Here is a 23,100-nt window from a genome sequence, read left to right as displayed (position 1 = left end):
ACCGCGACCCTGGCCAGGTTCCATCTCTCTCTCTCTCTCTCTCCTTTAGTTCAGTAGAAGTGAAACTGATCTGATCCTGTTCTGTTCGAGTGCGGATCTGTTCCGTGTCTGTGTTTGTAGTTTTGTTGATAATTGAAGTTGATGAACGCAGGTGAGTTTATACATTTCCACACTTCTGTACATTACTGTGTATTGTTACTTTATGTAGTTCTGATTGTTGATTTGATTTAAACACACTTGTTTTGAACAGAACACTCACGAACTAAACCAGGAAGTCTTGGACATTCGCCTGACATTCGAGTTTCTTTCGGCTAGTTCTCGGCTAATAAACATCCAAAAATGAGTGAAACTGCATTAACTGATTCTGCAGTAAACAAGGAACAAACTACAATCAAATATGTTTAAAACGTTTTTTCTGTAAATGTTTATTTTCTGTTATTTTGTAACTGTGAGGTTCATCTGCGTTGAAATGCTAAGGAAGTTTAAGGGAGCGTCTAAAAAGTGCATGAAGCTGAGGTGTAGTTATTACCCAGTGGCATGTTTGTTTGTTGTATGTTTATTAGGATTTTAACGTCATGTTTTACACTTTTGGTTACATTCATGACAGGAAACGGTGGTTTATCTTCACACAAGGTTCATCAGTTCACAAGTTTATATTGAACACAGTCATGGACAATTTAGTATCTCCAATTCACCTCACTTGCATGTTTTTGGACTGTGGGAGTGTAGTATTGTGTAAAGGGAACATAATAAGACTGACCTGTAATGGGGAGCTGATCCTGCGGGAGGCGCTGTTGCCTTTTGTTATTGTGGCGGTGCTGTAAAACAGGGTCAGAAGAAAGTTACGTTCGGAGAATGTGCACATGACTTTACGGCTTATCTAAGATTTGTTACTTTATAATAAAGATACTTAAACATATTATTTTGGGATGTGTTAATTGAAGATACCACATCTTACTGGCGACGAGGTGAACGGACTTCAGACAAGTTTGGCTGGAAAGTTGGAGTAATAGGACCTGCGGATAGCACACTAAGCTCAGTTGAAAAACTAGATAAATAAAAAGGGACAGCAGGGAGAGAGAAACAGAAAAATGGCAACTATTGGAAATCTGACAGCGTTTGACTCAAAAAGCCAGATCTGGGATGAATACTGTGAAGTTTTGGAACAATTTTTCATTGCAAACGGCATCTCTGAGGAGGAAAAGAAACGGGCCATCCTTATAAGTGTAGTAGGTGCGGCTACGTACAGTTTAATGAGAAATCTCCTAAGTCCTGTGAAACCCAGTGAGAAATCATATGCTGAGCTGGTGAGTCTCCTAAAAAATCATTTCAATCCAAGACCCAGTGAAATAGTGCAAAGGTTTAAGTTTGATTCCCGCACAAGAAAAGCCACAGAGACAGTGACTGAATTTGTAGCAGAACTGAGACGTCTGGCACAAGATTGTAATTATGGAGAGACTTTGGAGCAAATGTTAAGAGACAGGCTAGTGTGTGGCATTAATGATGATCGAATTCAGAGGAGGCTTTTATCTGAAACAAACTTGACTTTTGAAAAAGCATGGCAGATGGCACTGGCTGTAGAGGCTGCTAGTAAAAATGCCCAAGATTTACAAGGAAAGCAAGCGGACACCACCTGTAATGCCATACAAGTAAAAAGCAGAGCATCTGAAATAAAAAAGTCTGAAGGGAGAGTTATGAATGAATGTTATAGATGTAAAGGAAAGTCACATGCTGCCACAGAATGCCGGTTTAAACAAGAAAAGTGTCACGTGTGTGGAAAAATAGGCCACATTGCAAGAGCATGTCGGAACCGGAAGACAAAGCAACCCGGAGACAAAAAGGATTGGAGTTATGGGAATTCTCGAACAGGTAGATCTCATAAAGTTAGTGATGAGGAGGATACAACAGAAGCAGATGAACAAGCGTTTTCATTGTACAGCGTGGAAAGCACAGGCATGAAGAAAGTGAAGCCATTCCAAGTAGAAATGAAAATTCAGGGTCATCCCGTAAGTTTTGAGTTGGACACAGGCAGTAGTGTCACGATCATGAATGAATCAAACTTCAGGGCAGTTTGTAAGACGGAACCTCAGCACAAGTTAGCACCCACGGACTTACTCTTAAAAACATATACAGGGGAGCAAATTAGCATAGCTGGAATAGCTCAGGTTAAGGTTGCTTACCATAAACAAATAAAAACCCTGCCTTTAGTAGTAGTAAAGGGTACAGGTCCAAATCTGTTAGGCCGAGGCTGGCTGGAAGACATAAAGTTAAACTGGGCAGGGTTGAACTACACCAAAAGTGATGAGATAAGCCTGCAAAAAGTGCTACAGAAACATGCTGATGTGTTCCGGGAGGAGTTAGGAACACTGAAGGGCACCAAAGCTGTTGTCCATGTGGCTGCCAATGCCACTCCTCGCTTCTACAGACCCCGTGTTGTTCCTTATGCTATGAGAGTGAAATTAGAGCGAGAAATAGATAGGCTATTAAAGGAGAATATTATCACTCCAGTCAAGTATGCTGAATGGGCCGCTCCCGTGGTTCCAATACTAAAGCCTGATGGCACCATTAGATTGTGTGGGGATTATAAAATGACTGTAAATCAGGTAGCATCACTTGAGCAGTATCCAATCCCTAAAGTGGAAGATTTGTTTGCAGTGCTATCAGGAGGAGAGAAATTTTCAAAACTAGATATGAGTCATGCCTATCAACAAGTCACTTTAGATGAGGAATCGAAAAAATTGGTAACCATAAACACTCACAAAGGCTTGTATACTTACAATCGATTGCCTTTTGGAGTTTCTTCAGCACCTGCTATTTTTCAGAGGACCATGGAAAATTTGCTGCAAGGTGTGCCTCGTGTAGCAGTCTATTTGGATGACATTTTAGTCACTGGAGTAAATGACGATGAACATTTGAAGAATCTAGCAGAAGTGCTGAGGCGTCTGGAAGAGGCAGGATTGCGTTTAAAAAGAAACAAATGTGCTTTTATGGAATCAGAAGTTCAGTATTTAGGCCATATTGTAGATGCACGGGGGTTGCAACCCATGGAGGCAAAAATCCAGGCCTTGGAGGAAGCACCTGCACCGTCTAATGTGACAGAATTGAAAGCATATTTAGGTTTGCTGAACTATTATAGTAAGTTCCTACCTAATCTGGCTACACTGCTAAATCCCTTGTACCAGCTGCTGAGAAAGGACATACCATGGTCATGGCTAAAGCCACAAGAAGAAGCTTTTCAGAAATCCAAGCATTTGCTTAGGTCAGCGGATGTGCTTGTTCATTATTCAGTAGACAAGGAGCTCATACTCTCATGTGATGCTTCGCCTTATGGCGTAGGAGCGGTGTTATCACATAAAATGGAGGATGGCAGTGAAAGACCAGTGGGGTTCATGTCCCGCACATTGACGTCAGCTGAACGACGATATTCTCAGTTAGACAAGGAAGGTCTTGCTGTCATTTTCGGAATTCAAAGGTTCCATAAATACCTCTATGGACGAGTATTTACAATATATACAGACCATCAGCCACTAATTACACTTTTCAGTGAAAGGAAACAAGTTCCACAGATGGTTTCTCCCCGTGTTCAAAGATGGGCTGTGATGTTGAGAGCTTATGAATATAAAATTTATTACAAACCAGGAAAACAACATGCCAACGCGGATGCACTAAGCAGATTGCCAGTGCCTGGGAAGGATGAGAGCCCTGAGTTGGCTGAACAAGTGTTGATGTTAGACTTGTTAGATACTGGACCACTGACCGCTGAACAACTCAAAAAGTGGACAGCAAAAGATTCAACACTATTGCAAGTTCGAGAGTATGTGTTGAAAGGTTGGCCTTCCACGACGGATCCAGCATTACGACCATACCACACAAGACATCTACAGATGAGTGTTCGGGACGGTTGTCTGTTATGGGGGGCTAGAGTAGTAATTCCGCCCCAAGGCAGAAAAGTCATACTGAAGCAGTTACATCAGACGCACGCAGGGATGTCTAGGATGAAGGGCCTGGCCAGGTCATATGTGTGGTGGCCTGGAATGGACAATGACGTTGAAAATGAAGTAAGAGCATGTGTCGAATGCCAAAAGAATGCAAAGTCACCAGCAAGTGCTCCTTTACACCCGTGGGAATGGCCTGAGAAACCATGGTCCAGATTGCATGCAGATTATGCAGGTCCCTTCCTAGGAAAAATGTTTTTGGTACTGGTGGACGCACATTCAAAATGGATAGAGGCGTATGCCATGAATTCATCCACTGCTGTAGCCACTATTGAAAAACTGAGACAGAGCTTCAGTACACATGGGTTACCTGAATGTTTGGTCACAGACAATGGAACAAACTTCACAAGCGCAGAGTTTTCAGAATTCATGAAACAGAATGGCATTCGTCATTTAACATCAGCTCCTTTTCACCCTTCGTCAAATGGACTAGCCGAAAGAGCGGTACAAACGTTGAAGGAGGGGTTAAGGAAAATGGCTGGAGGAACAATTGAAACAAAACTGGCTAGAGTCTTGTTTAATTACAGAATCACTCCACATACAACAACAGGCCATTCTCCAGCTGAATTATTAATGTCACGAAAGTTGAGATCTACTTTTGACTTGCTTGTACCAGATCTAAAGGCAAAAGTGCAGCTTAAACAATGGAAACAAAAACAAGTCCATGATAGGGGCACTAAAATGCGAACATTCCAACCAGGAGATGAGGTGATGGTTCAGAACTACAGTTATGGGTCTAAATGGGTCCCTGCCACTGTGCATACTTGCACAGGTCCTGTGTCTTACACAGTCGTCACAGTAAATGGACAAATTTGGCGTAGACATGTAGATCAAATAAGAGCTAGAATCCAAGAGCCTATGCACCTGGAACTTGAAGACACCCTGGAGGAAAACGTTAAGGTACCAGAGGCTTGTGCCAGGGAACATCCGACTCCCTCAACCTTACTGGAAATTCCTACACCAGTAACGAGAGACACTATAACTGAAAAAACTATGTTAGAGCCTTCTACCAGTCCTCTACAAAAGGATGTTACACAAGAGTTTCAGACACTGAGGCGCTCTAACAGCGAGAGACGTTTCCCAGCACACATGAAAGACTATGTGAAATATATATAAATAAACACAAAAGAGTTTAAGTTAGACATTAAGGAGAATACAATTGAGGAATAAGGTTAAAATTTGTGTTACTGTTAGGTGAACTGTTGGGACCTTTGTGTTAGTGTTTTAGGGTTTATGCTACTTGCAAGACGTTAGTAAACTTTCAGCTTAAGGGAGGGGGGGTGTAGTATTGTGTAAAGGGAACATAATAAGACTGACCTGTAATGGGGAGCTGATCCTGCGGGAGGCGCTGTTGCCTTTTGTTATTGTGGCGGTGCTGTAAAACAGGGTCAGAAGAAAGTTACGTTCGGAGAATGTGCACATGACTTTACGGCTTATCTAAGATTTGTTACTTTATAATAAAGATACTTAAACATATTATTTTGGGATGTGTTAATTGAAGATACCACAGGGAGGAAACCGGAGCTCCCGGAGTAAAGCCACGCAGACACGGGGAGAACATGCAAACTCCACACAGAAAGGACCCGGACCTCCCCACCTTCTTGCTGTGAGGTGACAGCGCTACCCACTTAGCCACCGTGCCGCCCAGTGGCATGTACCATTCAATACAACTGTATAAAGTCCTACAGTATGGGTACAGTAACAATATATAGTGTCAAAAATTCTAAAATCAATCATTTTAATATAATAAACGATGCAATAGTTACCTAGTGACATGTACCACCCACTACACTTAAATTACAGAAACAATCCCTACAGTATGGGTACAGTAATAAAGAATTAAAAGTAAAAAAAAAGAAAGAAAGAAACTATTTCTTTTTATAACCAAAGATGTAGTAGTTAACTAGTCACTTGTACTAGTTACTACAACCACATTATAAAAGTTCTACAGCATGGGTACAGTAATAAATCATAAAATGTACTACAGTAAAGGTACAGTAATAATAAAATATAGAAGATTAACAAAAATCGAGAAACGGAAGTTTTGGTAAGACGAAGGCTGTAGTAGTTAACTAGTCACTTATACTACTTACTACAACAACATTACAAATTAAAAGTCCCACAGCATAAATACAATAGATAATCACGAACTAAACCAGAAAGTCTGAGCTGCTGTAAATAACTTGCTGTGTTTACTGGTGTTTCTGTTTACATGTAGAAAAATGGCTGAGTCTAAAATTTCAGTAACTCAGGACGAGTTCAGCTGTTCAATCTGTCTGGAAACACTGAAGGATCCAGTAACTACATCATGTGGACACAGTTTCTGTATGGTGTGTATTAATAACTGCTGGGATCAGGAGGATGATAAGGGAACATACAGCTGTCCACAGTGTAGACAAACCTTCACTCCAAGACCTGTTGTGAGGAGAAACACAATTCTGGCTGGAGTTGTGGAGAAACTGAAAAAAACAGAACTTCAAGCTCCACATCCTGGTCACTGTTCTGCTAAACCTGAAGATGTGGATTGTGATTTCTGTACAGAGAAAAGATGCAAAGCAGTAAAATCCTGTCTGGTGTGTTTGGCCTCTTTCTGTGAAACTCACCTTCAGCCTCATTATCGAATTCCTGTTTATAAGACTCACAAGCTGGTTAAAGCCTCCAGACGACTCCAGGATCAGATCTGCTCTCAGCATAATAAACTGCTGGAGGTTTACTGTCGTACTGATCAGCAGTGTATCTGTGTGTTGTGTACCATGGATGATCATAAAGGACATGATACAATATCAGCTGCAGCAGAAAGAACTGCGAAACAGGTACAAATATTATACAGCTCTCTTTAACAAGTAACAACTCATTAGCATTTACACTGATGTTGTTTATGTGGTGCTCATACACAATACAAGTAAATCCTGAATTGTTATTCTGTGTAGAAGCAGCTGCTGGAGATCCAGAGAAAATTCCAGGAGAAAATCCAGAACAGAGAGAAGGAACTTTGTGAGCTGATAAATGCTGTGGAGTCTCACAAGGTAAGTTTTATAAACAAAAAGCTCTCAGGATCAGTCTGACTTTCCTCCATTAAACCAATCTCCATAACAATGAGATATTTTATATCTCAGGTAACTTTGCAAGTGATGGAGCATTTTTGTTCATGAATTTAAAAAATCTTTAAATTCTGCCTGGTTATTTGGTAATTGATGCTGTACAGCAATTCTGAGGTTGTGCTAATAATTATAAGGGTGATAAGATCAGATTCGGACTGAGCCGCCCAAAAAGATTATTGATTGTTGCTTTGGATCAAGATGCTTAAACATAAATGACTGTATAAGATTTCTGGTAAAGACTTGAGAAGATCACTACATTGAATTTCCCAGTCCTGGCCAGGCTGCTGTTTTCTGTAACAGTATGCTACCACCAGCACATTTTACAGTATATATGGTGTTTTTAGGTTTTATTAGATTTAATCCACACATATAATTTTGAATTAAGGACATACAGGAGCAGGTGTGTTGTATCAAAATCTGTGAGGAAATATAACATGCTGATAAATGCAGTAAAAACTAAAGTGATGATGAACACTGAAGAAGTGCTGTAGTTTAAGGTGGAAGGTAGAAGACTGGAACTCTTTCTTATATTTGGGAAGTAGAGTATCAAATACTGCATCATGTGGACATGATGATGATGGAAACATTTTCAAGGGTATGAAGAATCAAGCCATTTAGCACCATCACCAAGCTATGAGTGATGAAAGTCTTAGTCTGGCCAGTAGCTACATGTGAATGTGAAGAATGGACAAATATCTGAGTGAGAAATGTTTCCTCTTTCTGAATCTTCTAACAGTGTTCTGCACAGACAGCAGTGAAGAACATTGAGAGGATCTGTACTGAACTAATCAACTCAATTAACAGAAGATGCTCTGAGCTAAAAGATCTGATCAGAGATCGAGAGACAGCAGAAGTAAGTCGAGCTGAAAAAGTCCTAAAAGTCCAGTTGGAGCAGCAGATTGTAGAGCTGAAGAGGAAAGATGCTGAACTGGAACAGCTTTCACACACAGAGGATCCCGTCCATTTCCTCCAGGTATCAGCACTAAAAATAATTATATTATTGCTGCACCAGTCCAAGTAATAAAATATGTTCAGAATGTTAAAAAACTTAATGACAGTAACATCAAAAAGATAAGAAATAGTATTTTGTGACTTGTAAACATCTGCTGGTTTTAGAAACACGTGATGCAGACAATAAAAGATTAGGTTTAATATTTAGGTAATGGTGCCTCTAGTGGACAGGTAGTGAAATAACAGGGCTTGTGTTGCTTGATGAAGAATGTTGTGTTTAAACTGTAGGATTATTTAATAATGCATTTTAGAGTCGTTGCTCATAAAAACTGGTCTGTACCTGAATGCTTCTTTTATACCCAAACACAGCTGGATTATCTGTTTAAGATGTTTTTGGAACATTTTACAATCTTCACAGTAGTCTAAATTTGTCCCTGTACCGACTATTTTCAACAGTTTTACAGAAACAAGTTTATTAGTTTATTAGTTTAATCTAATTCTGTGAACATTATCTGTCTGGATGTAGAATTTTCAGTCTCTCTCGGCTCCTGCTGGATCTGCAGAATCAGCCGCCATCACAATCAGTCCTTTCCTCTCATTTGATGATGTTACAAAGTCTGTATCTCAGCTGAGAGAGAAAGTAGAAGAATTCTGGAAAGATCAGTGTGAGAAGATACCAGATGAAGGTGAGTTCAAGCCCTCAGTGTTCCATTGTCTCCAAAATGCTTCAGTACTCAAACATCAAACAAAACAAACAAATCCACCAACATGAACATTTTACATCTAACAACATCATTCATTTACTCATTAACCCAGTACTGGTCATGGTCACAGTGAGTCCAGGGTTGAATGAAATACACTCACACTTGGTCAGTAACTTAGAATTAAGGTCACTTTAGACAAACACTAGGAGAACATGCCAAACTTCTTACTGGCGGTACCTGCGACAATTTCTGGTGCAAATATGTATTTACTGTGATTAGTGATTGTACTGTTACTCTTTCTGCAGTGAAGAAAGTCCGGATTACTTCACCTCCTGAACCTGAAATCAGAGAAGATTTTCTACAATGTAAGTTTCTTCCAAACACACAAACATACACAGTGCAGTGAAAAAGTATTTGCACCCCCCAGTTATCTGTATTTTTACATATTTGTCACGTTACTAGTTCAGATGCTACAGCAGCTCAGTCTGGTTTAAGTCTAAATCTGATTAAGTCCAAAACCTAAACTTTATTTCCTCAGATTTATTTTAACACAGATCTGCTCTTGTTATTTGGAATTGTTGTGTTTTTATATTGCACGAGTGTTTAATCTTTAAATCATGAACTGATGACCAGATGTTCTTCTTTAACTCTGAAACACCATCACACAACCACCACCATGACTGACTGTTAGTAAGATGTTTTTATTGTAAAATGCTGTTTTAGCTTCATTGCAAGTATAAGAATTCTGACTCATCAGTTCACAGAACATCATCACCAAAAAGCTTGAGGGTCATTAAGGTTCTTATATTGGTAAATGAGAGGCGAGGCTTTATGTTCCTCTTAGTTAACAGTGATTTTACCCTGTGACTCTCCCATGGATTTTATTTGTGCTCAGTCTCCTTCTAATACTGGAATCATTAAATCAGATCTAAATTGAGGTCAGCAGGTCCTGCGGTTTCCTAAATGTTTGTTTGGGTTCTTGTATGTTTTCCTTGATGAGACATTGATGAGCTCTTGAAGCAATCTTAACTGTTCCAAGTGTCATTTAGAGATCATGGCTCTTACTGTGGTTCGCTAAAGTACTAAAATCTTAGGATTGACTTTGTAACTTTTTCCAGACTGATATACAGGGTGGGCCATTTATATGGATACACCTAAATAAAATGGGAATGGTTGGTGATATTAACTTCCTGTTTGTGGCACATTAGTATATGGGAGGGGGAAAACTTTTCAAGATGGGTGGTGACCATGGTGGCCATTTTGAAGTCGGCCATTTTGTATCCAACTTTAGTTTTTTCAATGGGAAGAGGGTCATGTGACACATCAAACTTATTGAGAATTTCACAAGAAAAACAATGGTTTTCTCAAATTTCAATCTCTCTCTTCATTGGTTGTTGTATAAATGACAGTTTAGTGAGCGAATAACCAATGTAAGTTTTTTACTGGGAAAGCCGAGAGAATAAATGATCTACAATAGTTTTTATAAGGTGGGTATGGATTTATATATTCTGGAAACATACAAGATGGTCTTATATAAAGTGGATTATATATTTAATGGAACAACACATGGATATAGATCGGTAAGCAGATAAGTGGTTATGATTTTCTGCTGTTGTGTGATTGATCTGGGTCGCGGTTCTTCTGTTTACGGTACGCTTTCATTTTGCAACGATAGCAAAGCATTATGAAATATTGTGATTTTTGAAGTAAAACGGACAGCATAAATGTGATTGTAAGATTCTGCTGGTTTGTTTTTGATCATGTTCCTACGACGGTGTTGGATATGACGTCGACCCTGGTGAAGCCTGTTCCGAGTGGAACCTGTCCTGGAAAACCGCTGTATGACCTTGGCCACCATGCTGTAGCTCAGTTTCAGGGTGTTAGCAATCTTCTTATAGCCCCGGCCATCTTTGTGGAGAGCAACAATTCTATTTCTCACATCCTCAGAGAGTTCTTTGCCATGAGGTGCCATGTTGAATATCCAGGGGCCAGTATGAAAGAATTGTACCCAAAACACCAAATTTACCAGCCCTGCTCCCCATTTACACCTGGGACCTTGACACATGACACCAGGGAGGGACAACGACACACTTTGGCACAATGTGGACATGTTCACTGTGGGGTGTACTCACTTATGTTGCCAGCTATTTAGACATTAATGGCTGTGTGTTGAGTTATTTTCAGAAGACAGTAAATCTACACTGTTATACAAGTTGTACACTGACTACTCTAAGTTATATCCAAGTTTCATGTCTATAGTGTTGTCCCATGAAAAGATATAATGAAATCTTTGCAGAAATGTGAGGGGTGTACTCACTTTTGTAAGATACTGTATGTGTGTATGTGTTGTGTCTGTGTGATTGCGCAGTGTTTGTGTAATGTGTGTTTGAGTAGTATCTGTGTGTATATGTAGTGTTTGTGCAGTGTTTGTGTAATGTTTGTGTGTGATTGTGTAGTGTTTGTGTGATTGTGTAGGGTTTGTGTGTATGCGTAGGGTTTGTATGTGTTTGTGTAATGTTTGTGTGATGTATGTGTGTTTGTGTGATTGTGTAGGGTTTGTGTGATGTATGTGTGTGTAGTGTTTGTGTGTATGCGTAGGGTTTGTATGTGATTATTTAATGATTGTGTGATTGTGTCTGTGTTTGTGTGTGTTTGTGTAATGTATGTGTGTATGTGTAGTATCTGTGTGATTGTGCAGTGTTTGTGTAATGTTTGTGTTTGAGTTGTATTTGTGTGTATGTGTAGTGTCTGTGTGTATTTGTGTAGTGTTTGTGTGTTAGTGTAGGGTTTGTGTGTGTTTGTGTAATGTATGTTTGTGTGGTGAAGTCAAGATTCAAGAGTTTTACTGTCATGTGCACAGAAGAACCAGCAGTTACAATGTACAATGAAATTCTTACTTTGTTCATCCTCCAAACATCAATAAGTATTGTACATAAAACAAAATTAAACTAACACAATAAAAAAAATATTTACATTTAAACTATAAAAAAATGTTATAATATTATAAGTAATAAAAATAGAAATAAACTAAAGCAGTTCTGATAAATGTCCTGTAGTGCAGGGAAGGACGTTCCAGAAATTCTTTGTGCAGTTTTTATTACACGCTGGAGTGCCTTTTTTTAGTCTTCCTAGTACAGTCTCTGTTGTGACTTTTTGATGATGTGGTGTGTGTTGCAGGACCAGGTGAGATCCTCACTGATGTGCACACCCAGGAATTTGAAGGTTTTCACCTTCTCCACTACTGTTCCATCTATATACAGTGGTGTATGCTGTTCTCCTCTCCTCCTGGGGTCCACAATCAGTTCCTTTGTCTTGTTGATATTTAATGAAAGATTGTTGTTCTGACACCAGCCCACAAGATCTGCTACCTCCTTCCTGTACGCCGTCTCATCCTCCCCAGTAATAAGACCAATGACTGTGGTGTCATCAGCAAACTTAATAATACTGGTGGTGTTATAAGAGGCCACACAGTTATGTGTGAAGAGCGAGTACAGAAGAGGGCTCAGCATGCAGCCTTGAGGTGTCCCAATGTTTATGGTCTTTGTGCTGGATGTTCGCGTGCCAATCCTGACTGACTGAGATCGGTCAGATAGAAAATCTAGTATCCAGTTACAGCACAGCAGTCTCTGATCTCACGTTGTGTTGTTATCCTGGTTCTCAGCTCATCCAGCTTGTTTTCGAGGGAGCGAATGTTAGCCAGAAACAGGCTAGGTAGCGGTGGTCGTGTAGCCCTAGCCTTTAGCCTAGCATGAAGCCCACCTCTCCTGCCACGCTTCCGTTTTGGCCGCTCTGTTCGCCGTCTACGTCGCTCGTCCAATACCGGTGCTGCTGGGCCATGCTGCTCGAATTCGGGTTTGAGTGTGTTTGTGTAATGTATGTGTGTGTTTGTGTAGTGTTTGTGTGATTGTGTAGTGTTTGTGTGTATGCGTATGGTTTGTATGTGTTTGTGTAGTGTTTGGGTAATGTATGTGTGTGTTTGTGTAGTGTTTGTGTATGTGTAAGGTTTGTGTGTGTTTGTGTAGTGTTTGTGTGATTGTGTAGTGTTTGTGTGTATGCGTATGGTTTGTGTGTGTTTGTGTAGTGTTTGGGTAATGTATGTGTGTGTTTGTGTAGTGTTTGTGTATGTGTAAGGTTTGTGTGTGTTTGTGTAGTGTTTGGGTAATGTATGTGTGTGTTTGTGTAGTGTTTGTGTGTATGTGTATGGTTTGTATGTGTTTGTGTAGTGTTTGTGTAATGTATGTGTGTGTTTGTGTGATTGTGTAGTGTTTGTGTGATTGTGTAGGGTTTCTATGTGATTGTGTAGTGTTTGTGTGATTGTGTAGTGTTTGTGTAATGTGTGTGTGTTTGTGTGATTGTGTAGTGTTTGTGTGATTGTGTAAGGTTTCTATGTGATTGTGTAGTGTTTGTGTGATTGTGTAGGGTTTGTATGCATTTTTGTTCTGTTTGTGTAATGTGTTTTTTTGTAGTATTTGTGTATATGTGTAGTTTCTGTGTGTATTTGTGCATTGTGTGTGTAATGTGTGTGTTTTTGTTGTGTTTGTGTAATGTATGTGTGAGTTTATGTGATTGTGTTTTTGTGTAATGTATGTGTGTTTGTGTATTGTTTGTGTGTATGCGAATGGTTTGTGTGTATGCGAATGGTTTGTGTGTGATTGTGTAGTGTTTGTGTATGTGTAGTGTCTGTGTGATTGTGCAGTGTTTGTTTAATGTGTGTGTTTGTGTTGTATTTGTGTGTATGCGTAGGGTTTGTATGTGATTGTGTAGTTTGTGTAATATATGTGTGTGTTTGTGTAATGTATGTGTGTGTTTGTGTACTGTTTGTGTAATGTATGTTTGTGTTTCTTGTCATGTGTAGGGTTTGTGTGTGATTGTGTAGTGTTTGTGTAATGTATGTGTGTGTTTCTTGTCATGTGTAGGGTTTGTATGTGATTGTGTAGTGTTTTTGTAATGTATGTGTGTTTGTGTAGGGTTTGTGTGTTTATGTGATGTATGTGTGTGTTTGTGTAGTGTTTGTGTAATGTATGTGTGTATCTGTGTAGTTTTGTTATTGTGTAGTGTTTGTGTGTATGTGTAAAATGTGTGTGTGTTTGTGTGATTGTGTAGGGTTTGTGTAGTGTGTGTGTAATGTATATGTGTGTGATTGTGTAGTATCTGTGTGATTGTGTAGTGTTTGTGTGTAAGTGAGTTTGTGTGATTGTGTATTATTTGTGTAATGTATGTGTTTGTGTGTATGTGTGAGTTTATGTGTTTGTGTATGTGTGTATGCATGTGATTGTGTCTGTGTGTATGCTTAGGGTTTGTGTGTGATTGTGTAGTGTTTGATTGTGTAGGGTTTGTGTGATTGTGTAGGGTTTGTGTGATTATGTAGGGTTTGTGATTGTGTAGGGTTTGTATGATTGTGTAGTGTTTGTGTGACTGTGTAGGGTTTGTGTGACTGTGTAGGGTTTGTGTGATTGTGTAGGGTTTGTGTGATTGTGTAGGGTTTGTTTGATTGTGTAGGGTTTGTGTGGTTGTGTAGGGTTTGTGTGATTGTGTAGGGTTTGTGTAGTGTTTGGTTGTGTAGGGTTTGTGTGATTGTGCAGTGTTTGATTGTGTAGTGTTTGATTGTGTAGGGTTTGTGTGGTTGTGTAGGGTTTGTGTGATTGTGTAGTGTTTGGTTGTGTAGGGTTTGTGTGATCGTGTAGTGTTTGTGTGATTGTGTAGTGTTTGATTGTGTAGTGTTTGATTGTGTAGGGTTTGTGTGATTGTGCAGTGTTTGTGTAGTGTTTGGTTGTGTAGGGTTTGTGTGATCGTGTAGTGTTTGTGTGATTGTGTAGTGTTTGATTGTGTAGTGTTTGATTGTGTAGGGTTTGTGTGATTGTGTAGTATTTGATTGTGTAGGGTATTTGTGATTGTGTAGGGTTTGTGAGATTGTGTAGTTTTTGATTGTGTAGTGTTTGATTGTGTAGGGTTTGTGTGATTGTGTAGGGTTTGTGTGATTGTGTAGGGTTTGTGTGATGGTGTAGGGTTTATTTGATTGTGTAGGGTTTGTGTGATGGTGTAGGTTTTTTTTTTTATTGTGTAGGGTTTGTGTGATGGTGTAGGGTTTATTTGATTGTGTAGGGTTTGTGTGATGGTGTAGGGTTTATTTGATTGTGTAGGGTTTGTGTGATGGTGTAGGGTTTGTGTGATCTTGTAGTGTTTGATTGTGTAGGGTTTGTTCGATTGTGTAGTGTTTGCTTGATTGTGTAGTGTTTGATTGTGTAGGGTTTGTGTGATTGTGTACGGTTTGTGTGATTGTGTAGTGTTTGTGTAGGGTTTGTGTGATTGTGTTGGGTTTATTTGATTGTGTAGGGTTTGTGTGATGGTGTAGGGTTTGTGTGATCTTGTAGTGTTTGATTGTGTAGGGTTTGTGTGATTGTGTAGTGTTTGCTTGATTGTGTAGGGTTTGTGTGATTGTGTACGGTTTGTGTGATTGTGTTGGGTTTGTGTGATTGTGTAGGGTTTGTGTGATTGTGCAGTGTTTAATTGTGTAATGTTTGATTGTGTAGTGTTTGCTTGATTGTGTAGTGTTTGGTTGTGTAGGGTTTGTGTGATTGTGTAGAGTTTGTGTGATTGTGTAATGTTTGATGGTGTAGGGTTTGTGTGATTGTGTAGGGTTTGTTTGATTGTGTAGTGTTTGATTGTGTAGTGTGTCATTGTGTAAAGTTTGTGTGATTGTGTATGGTTTGTGTGATTGTGTAGTGTTTGATTGTGTAGGATTTGTGTGATTGTGTTGGGTTTGTTTGATTGTGTAGTGTTTGATTGTGTAGTGTGTGATTGTGTAGGGTTTGTGTGATTGTGTAGGGTTTGTGTGATTGTGTAGTGTTTGATTGTGTAGGGTTTCTGTGATTGTGTAGGGTTTTTTGATTGTGTAGTGTTTTATTGTGTAGGGTTTGTGTGGTTGTGTAGGGTTTATTTGATTGTGTAGGCTTTGTGTGATGGTGCAGTGTTTGTGTAGTGTTTGATTGTGTAGGGTTTGTGTGATTGTGTAGGGTTTGTGTGATTGTGTAGGGTTTGTGTGATTGTGTTGGGTTTGATTGTGTAGTGTTTGATTGTGTAGGGTTTGTGTGATTGTGTAGTGTGTGATTGTGTAGGGTTTGTGTGATTGTGTAGGGTTTGTGTGATTGTGTAGGGTTTGTGTGATTGTGTAGGGTTTGTGTGATTGTGTAGGGTTTGTGTGATTGTGCAGTGTTTGATTGTGTAGGGTTTGTGTGATTGTGTAGGGTTTGATTGTGTAGTGTTTGATTGTGTAGTGTTTGTGTGATTGTGTAGTGTTTGATTGTGTAGGGTTTGTGTGATTGTGTAGTGTTTGTGTGATTGTGTAGGGTTTGTGTGATGTGTAGGGTTTGTGTGATTGTGTAGTGTTTGTGTGATTGTGTAGGGTTTGTGTGATTGTGTAGGGTTTGTGTGATTGTGTAGGGTTTGTGTGATGTGTAGGGTTTGTGTGATTTTGTAGTGTTTGATTGTGTAGGGTTTGTGTGATTGTGTAGGGTTTGTGTGATTGTGTAGTGTTTGTGTGATTGTGTAGGGTTTGTGTGATGTGTAGGGTTTGTGTGATTGTGTAGTGTTTGTGTGATTGTGTAGGGTTTGTGTGATTGTGTAGGGTTTGTGTGATTGTGTAGGGTTTGTGTGATGTGTAGGGTTTGTGTGATGTGTAGTGTTTGATTGTGTAGTGTGTCATTGTGTAAAGTTTGTGTGATTGTGTATGGTTTGTGTGATTGTGTAGTGTTTGATTGTGTAGGGTTTGTGTGATTGTGTTGGGTTTGTTTGATTGTGTAGTGTTTGATTGTGTAGTGTGTGATTGTGTAGGGTTTGTGTGATTGTGTAGTGTTTGATTGTGTAGGGTTTGTGTGATTGTGTAGGGTTTTTTGATTGTGTAGTGTTTGATTGTGTAGGGTTTGTGTGGTTGTGTAGGGTTTATTTGATTGTGTAGGCTTTGTGTGATGGTGCAGTGTTTGTGTAGTGTTTGATTGTGTAGGGTTTGTGTGATTGTGTAGGGTTTGTTTGATTGTGTAGTGTTTGTGTGATTGTTACATTACATTACATTACATTTACATTTAGCCGACGCTTTTGTCCAAAGCGACTTACAATAAATGGAGTACATCTCTAAAAACAGCATAAATAATATAAAAAATAAGAAAAGAAAAATAAATAAACGAAATGATTTGCTAGATTACCAGGCCAGAAAGGTGGCATAGACAAAGAGGAAGAAGAACTAGAGGAGGAAGGGAATAAGGGAATAAGAATGAGGTTAGAGGTGTTAGTGTGTTAGAGGTGTTACGAGAGAAGGTGTTCCTTGAAGAGCTCGGTCTTCAGGAGTTTCTTTACCGTAGCAAGGGACGCCCCTGCTCTGGTAGTGGCTGGAAGCTTGTTCCACCATCGGGGGACTATGTATGAAAACAGCCTGGATTGCTTTGTGTGTACTTTCGGCAAAGCTAGACGGCGTTCTGTGGAGGAGCACAGCGGACGGAGGGTAACGTAAGCCTTTAGCAGTGAGTTCATGTAAGTGGGTGCCTGTCCCGTTATCACCTTGTAGGCGATTGTAAGAGCTTTGAACTGGATGCGAGCAGCAACCGGAAGCCAGTGGAGCTCAATGAGTAGTGGAGTAACATGTGCTCGTTTTGGTTGGTTGAATACCAAGCGAGCTGCTGCATTTTGTACCATCTGTAGTGGCTTTATGGTACAGGCCGGGAGGCCCGTTAGCAGCGCATTGCAGTAGTCAAGGCGGGAGATGACCACAGCTTGGACCAAGAGCTGGGTGGCATACTGCGTTAGGAACGGACGGATCTTTCTGATATTGTATAGTGCAAAGCGGCAGGACCGAGTCACTGAGGCAACATGGTTTGTAAAGGACAGCTGATCGTCAATCATGACTCCTAGGTTCCTAGCAACCTTTGTTGGAGAGAGTGAAAGCGAGTCGATGGTTATGCTGAGGCTGTGCTGTACGGTTTGTTTTGCTGGAAGAATCAGCAGTTCAGTCTTAGATAGATTCAGTTGAAGGTGGTGTTCCTTCATCCAGGAGGATATGTCTGAGAGGCAGTGTGATATCCGCGCCGAGATTGAGAAGTCGTCAGGCGGGAATGATAGATAGAGCTGTGTGTCATCAGCATAGCAATGGTAAGAGAAACCATGTGAGCGGATAATCTGACCCAGAGAGGTGGTGTAGATGGAGAAGAGAAGGGGTCCCAGTACTGAGCCCTGGGGGACTCCAGTGGATAGTGAGTGGGCTGAGGACAGTTGTCCTAGCCATGACACCTTGAAGGAACGCCCAGTGAGATATGAATTAAGCCATGAAAGTGGTTTGTTTGAGATGCCCATGTTTGAGAGTATAGTGAGCAGAAGGTCCTGATTGACCGTATCGAAAGCAGCTGAGAGGTCCAGTAGAATGAGGACTGAGGACTGCCCTGCAGCTTTGGCAGATTTTAAGGCTTCTGTCACAGACAGCAGAGCCGTTTCAGTGGAGTGCCCTTTTTTGAAGCCGGACTGGTTCTGGTCCAGGAGGTCATTCTGGGAGAGGAAACCAGAGAACTGTTTGTAGACTACTCTTTCTATCACTTTGGAAAGAAAAGGTAGTAGTGAGACCGGTCGATAGTTATCAACTTGGTCAGGGTTGAGAGTAGGTTTTTTGAGTAGTGGAGTTACTTGAGCCTGTTTGAAGGCAGTTGGGAACTCTCCATCGGCTAAGGAGGTGTTGATCACATGTGTGATAGCTGGAATTATCACAGGAGCAACTGTTTGTAACAGTTTTGTGGGAATTGGATCAAGCGGACATGTAGTAGGACGGCTACATGTAAGGAGAGTCAGTGCCTCGTCCTCAGTAAGAGGGGTAAACAAGGAGAAGGTTGCGCCCTTGACCGAGGTTGAATGAATATCTTTGGGTGGATCAGTGAACTGGCTGCTGATGGCCGACACTTTTCCAGTGAAGAACGATGCCAGCACATCGGCTGTGAGGCAGCTGGTAGGAGGAGGAGGTGGAGGGTTTAGTAGCGATTTGAATGCCGCAAACAATTTTCGTGAATCAGTGAGGGAGCTGATTTTATTTTGATAATAGTCAGCTTTAGCAGTAGTGATGCTGACCGAGAAGTTAGACAAGAGTAGTTGGTAACTGGCTAGGTCAGCCAGGTTCTTGCTTTTTTGCCATTTTCTTTCGGCAGCCCTGAGTTTTGAGCGTTGTTTCCGGAGTGTATCGTTATTTAGCCATGGCTGTGGTTTATTTGAGCGGATGGTTCGTGAGGACAGAGGGCAGAGACTGTCCAGGCATGAGCTCAGGGTAGAGCAAAGTGTATCTGTAGCCTCATTCACATTAAGAGTAGAGAAGGCGCTTAATGGAGGTATAGTATCAGTTACCAGTGAGGAGTACTGGTCTGCTGAGAGGTCTTTTAGATTGCGGCGGAAAGAGACCGTAGTTGGAGTAGCAGTTGGTATTTCTGGGATACGGACATTGAGTTGTACAAAGTAGTGATCAGAGAGGTGCAAAGGAGTGACAGTTAAAGAGTCGGTGTCACAATTCCTAGCAAAGATTAAGTCCAGGTTTTTACCGGCTTTATGGGTTGGAGGGCTGGGCACCCACTCCAGGTCGAATGACTGCATGAGAGTTTTGAAGTCTGCAGAACAGGGACTGTCAAGGTGGATGTTCATATCACCAAGAATGAGTATGGGACACTCATGTTCAGGGACAGAAGACAGCAGCATGTCTAGTTCATGTGTGAATTCGCCCATTTGCCCAGGTGGGCGGTAAATGACAATGATACCTAGTTTGACAGGAGTATTAACCAGTATGGCATGGTATTCAAAGGAATTGTAGGTAGTACTGGTCAACAGAGTAGCGTATTTTAAGCCATTCTTTATCAGTAAGCCTGTCCCTCCTCCCCGTCCTGATGGACGAGATGTGTGGGAGAAGGAATAGCCGTTTGAAAGTGCCGCTGGAGTAGCAGTGTTTTCTGGTTTGATCCAGGTTTCAGTTAAAGCCAGTAATTGTAGTGATAGGTGACTGGCATAGGAAGCAATGAAGTCAGCTTTGCTAACAGCTGATTGGCAGTTCCATAGCCCAACTGAGAAGGAGGCAGCAGTGGGTGTGGTTTGCCTGAGCGGCTTGAGGTTAGCATGGTTTTGGTGCCTGGAGCTATTTTTGCGCTTTCTGTGGGAACCAGAGATTACTGGAATATGCTCATAGCACATACTGTGAGGCAGTAGGACTGGCTGCCTTGTCGTTGGTCTTGCTCGATGGACTCGCGCAGGTAGACTCGCAGGTCTTTACCCGATAAGGTATTACAACCACTAGCTATGTACAAAACGTCATCTTAAAGAGTAGCAGCGGTGCTAACAGCCAGGTTCAGCAGAGTAGAGTAGCAGCGGTGCTAACAGCAGAGTAGAATAGCTGCGGTGCTAACAGCCGGGTTCAGCAGAGTAGAATAGCCGCGGTGCTAACAGCTGGGTTCAGCAGAGTAGAGTAGCAGCGGTGCTAACAGCTGGGTTCAGCAGAGTAGAATAGCCGCGGTGCTAACAGCCGGGTTCAGCAGAGTAGAATAGCCGCGGTGCTAACAGCCGGGTTCAGCAGAGTAGAATAGCCGCGGTGTATTTGTGTAGGGTTTGTGTGATTGTGTAGGGTTTGTGTGATTGTGTAGTGTTTGATTGTGTAGGGTTTGTGTGATTGTGTAGTGTGTGATTGTGTAGGGTTTGTGTGATTGTGTAGGGTTTGTGTGATTGTGCAGTGTTTGATTGTGTAGGGTTTGTGTGATTGTGTAGGGTTTGATTGTGTAGTGTTTGATTGTGTAGTGTTTGTGTGATTGTGTAGGGTTCGTGTGATTGTGTAGGGTTTGTGTGATTGTGCAGTGTTTGATTGTGTAGGGTTTGTGTGATTGTGTAGGGTTTGATTGTGTAGTGTTTGATTGTGTAGTGTTTGTGTGATTGTGTAGGGTTTGTGTGATTGTGTAGTGTTTGATTGTGTAGGGTTTGTGTGATTGTGTAGTGTTTGTGTGATTGTGTAGGGTTTGTGTGATTGTGTAGTGTTTGTGTGATTGTGTAGTGTTTGTGTGATTGTGTAGGGTTTGTGTGATTGTGTAGGGTTTGTGTGATGTGTAGGGTTTGTGTGATTGTGTAGGGTTTGTGTGATTGTGTAGGGTTTGTGTGATTGTGTAGGGTTTGATTGTGTAGTGTTTGATTGTGTAGGGTTTGTGTGATTGTGTAGGGTTTGTGTGATTGTGTAGTGTTTGTGTGATTGTGTAGGGTTTGTGTGATTGTGTAGGGTTTGTGTGATTGTGTAGGGTTTGTGTGATTGTGTAGTGTTTGTGTGATTGTGTAGGGTTTGTGTGATGTGTAGGGTTTGTGTGATTGTGTAGGGTTTGTGTGATTGTGTAGTGTTTGATTGTGTAGGGTTTGTGTGATGTGTAGGGTTTGTATGCATTTTTGTAGTGTTTTTTTAATGTGTTTGTGTGTTTGTGTAGTATTTGTGTGTATGTGTAATGTGTGTTTGTGTATTTTGTGTGTTTGTGTGTGTGGTGTTTGTGTAATGTGTGTGTGATTGTGTGTATGTGTAGGGTTTGTGTGTGTTTGGATTGTGTGTTGCTATGTATAATTACACACACACACACACACACACACACACACACACACACACACTGTACACACACACTGTACACACTCTCTCTCTCTCTCTCTCTCTCTCTCTCTCTCTCTTCTATGTTAATTGGTTTATTTTGTGTTTCCTCTGCAGATGTTTGTCGGTTCACACTGGATCCAAACACAGTAAATGAAAACCTCCGTCTGTCTGAGGAGAACAAAGTGGTGACCTACAGTAGAACATTACAGTATCCTGATCATCCAGATAGATTTGATATTTACTCTCAGGTTGTGTGTAGAGAGAGTGTGAGTGGACGCTGTTACTGGGAGGTTGAGTGGAGTGGGAATAATGGGGTTCGTATAGCAGTGTCATATAAAAGCATCAGCAGGAAGGGACGTGGTGATGAGTGTGGGTTTGGACGTAATGATCAGTCCTGGAGTTTGTTCTGTTCTCCATCCAGATTTTCATTCCTGCACAATAAGAAAGAGACTGAAATTCCCATAATGCCGAGTTCCTCTAGAATAGGAGTGTATGTGGATTATGAAGCAGGAACTCTGTCCTTCTACAGCGTCTCTGATACAATGAAGCTCCTCCACAGAGTTCAGACCACGTTCACTCAGCTCCTCTACCCGGGGTTTGGTCTTGGTTCAGGATCAAAAGTGAAACTGTCAGATTGAACAAATTAAATGTAAAATTTACATGAAAGTGTAACATTAAACTGTTTGAGTGATTTTAGAATCTGTGAGGCAGTGATACATTTATGAAGATTTTCTTTTTCAATTTATTAACCACCATTTATTCAGTGCTGTGAAAAAGTATTTACCCCCTTTTCTCATTTGGCAAGATGGCGGCGCGTGTACATCGCGTGTATTACTGCATTTCATTGGCTCTGTACTTGTTTACTCTGCACAATGACAATAAAGTTGAATCTAATCTAATCTGATTTCTTCTTTTCTTAAACATTTATCATCTAAATGGATTCAGATATTAAAACTAAATTAAATAAAAGACAAACTAAATATTTAAAAACATAAAAGAGAAGATTTCTGTACATTACAAAATGGTAAATGTGATCATTTTCACCTTAAACTTATTTCTTCTCAAGTCTATTACACTCCCCAAATCAGAAAAAGTTGGGACAGTATGAAAAATGCAAATAAAATAATGCAAATACTATTAAAAAGAATAAAAAATACATTAATAATAAAGTCACAAATCTGTACCTATTGAACAAGATGTAATGTATCTCTAGCACCACTAGATGAGGATGATGATCTCCACATGATTATAAACTCCACTTTAAAAGTCAGTTAAACAGTAAAGATTGTAATTTGGCTTTTTTAAGTTTAGCTAATAATAAATTCAGAACAAGGAGACCTTTGATTTTCAAAGGCAGTTAAACAAAGTTACTTGCTGATATCGGTGGTAATATTTTGTAATATTTATTTGTACCAGAAAAGTCGTCTTTGCTGCCTGCAACACCTTACAAACATATGGTACCGCTGAGGTAACTTGTATTTACATCATTTACTTTTCAGTCGCAATTTCATGGAATTACCCGGTGAATTTAAAGTGACAGCATCATTTATTTAAAAATGCATCAGCACTTTATTTGGCGGGCCGGATCGAGAGTTTTGCCGGGCCGGATCTGGCCCGCGGGCCGTATGTTGTGCACCCCTGCTTTAGACTGTTGTAATGGGCTGTTGTTATTGTTATAAACTGAAGCTACTGTGGCACCAGGCAGCAAAAAGTTATTTTGAATTCCTACA

At 40.6% G+C, this 23,100-nt stretch overlaps 2 protein-coding genes across 2 annotated transcripts; both read left to right on the top strand.

Annotated features, from left to right (window-relative positions):
- The first annotated feature begins 1,091 nt into the window (after window positions 1-1,091).
- Window positions 1,092-5,111, top strand: LOC134326203 (uncharacterized protein K02A2.6-like). The gene has a single exon (XM_063008392.1). It carries the CDS (start codon window positions 1,092-1,094, stop codon window positions 5,109-5,111), a length of 4,020 nt encoding a protein of 1,339 aa, XP_062864462.1.
- A 447-nt stretch (window positions 5,112-5,558) lies between these two features.
- LOC134326652 (tripartite motif-containing protein 16-like) lies at window positions 5,559-22,269 on the top strand. Its single transcript, XM_063008835.1, has 7 exons — window positions 5,559-5,606; window positions 6,214-6,808; window positions 6,926-7,021; window positions 7,833-8,069; window positions 8,574-8,733; window positions 9,057-9,116; window positions 21,485-22,269. The coding sequence occupies exons 2-7, from the start codon at window positions 6,218-6,220 to the stop codon at window positions 22,006-22,008; spliced, it is 1,668 nt and encodes a 555-aa protein (XP_062864905.1). The 5' UTR covers window positions 5,559-5,606; window positions 6,214-6,217; the 3' UTR covers window positions 22,009-22,269.
- Window positions 22,270-23,100: the final 831 nt, after the last annotated feature.

The sequence above is a fragment of the Trichomycterus rosablanca genome, chromosome 14 (genome assembly GCF_030014385.1).
Source record: "Trichomycterus rosablanca isolate fTriRos1 chromosome 14, fTriRos1.hap1, whole genome shotgun sequence".
Taxonomy (NCBI): domain Eukaryota; kingdom Metazoa; phylum Chordata; class Actinopteri; order Siluriformes; family Trichomycteridae; genus Trichomycterus; species Trichomycterus rosablanca.
Note: the sequence above shows the minus strand (reverse complement) of the source record. Positions and strands in the feature narration are given on the sequence as shown.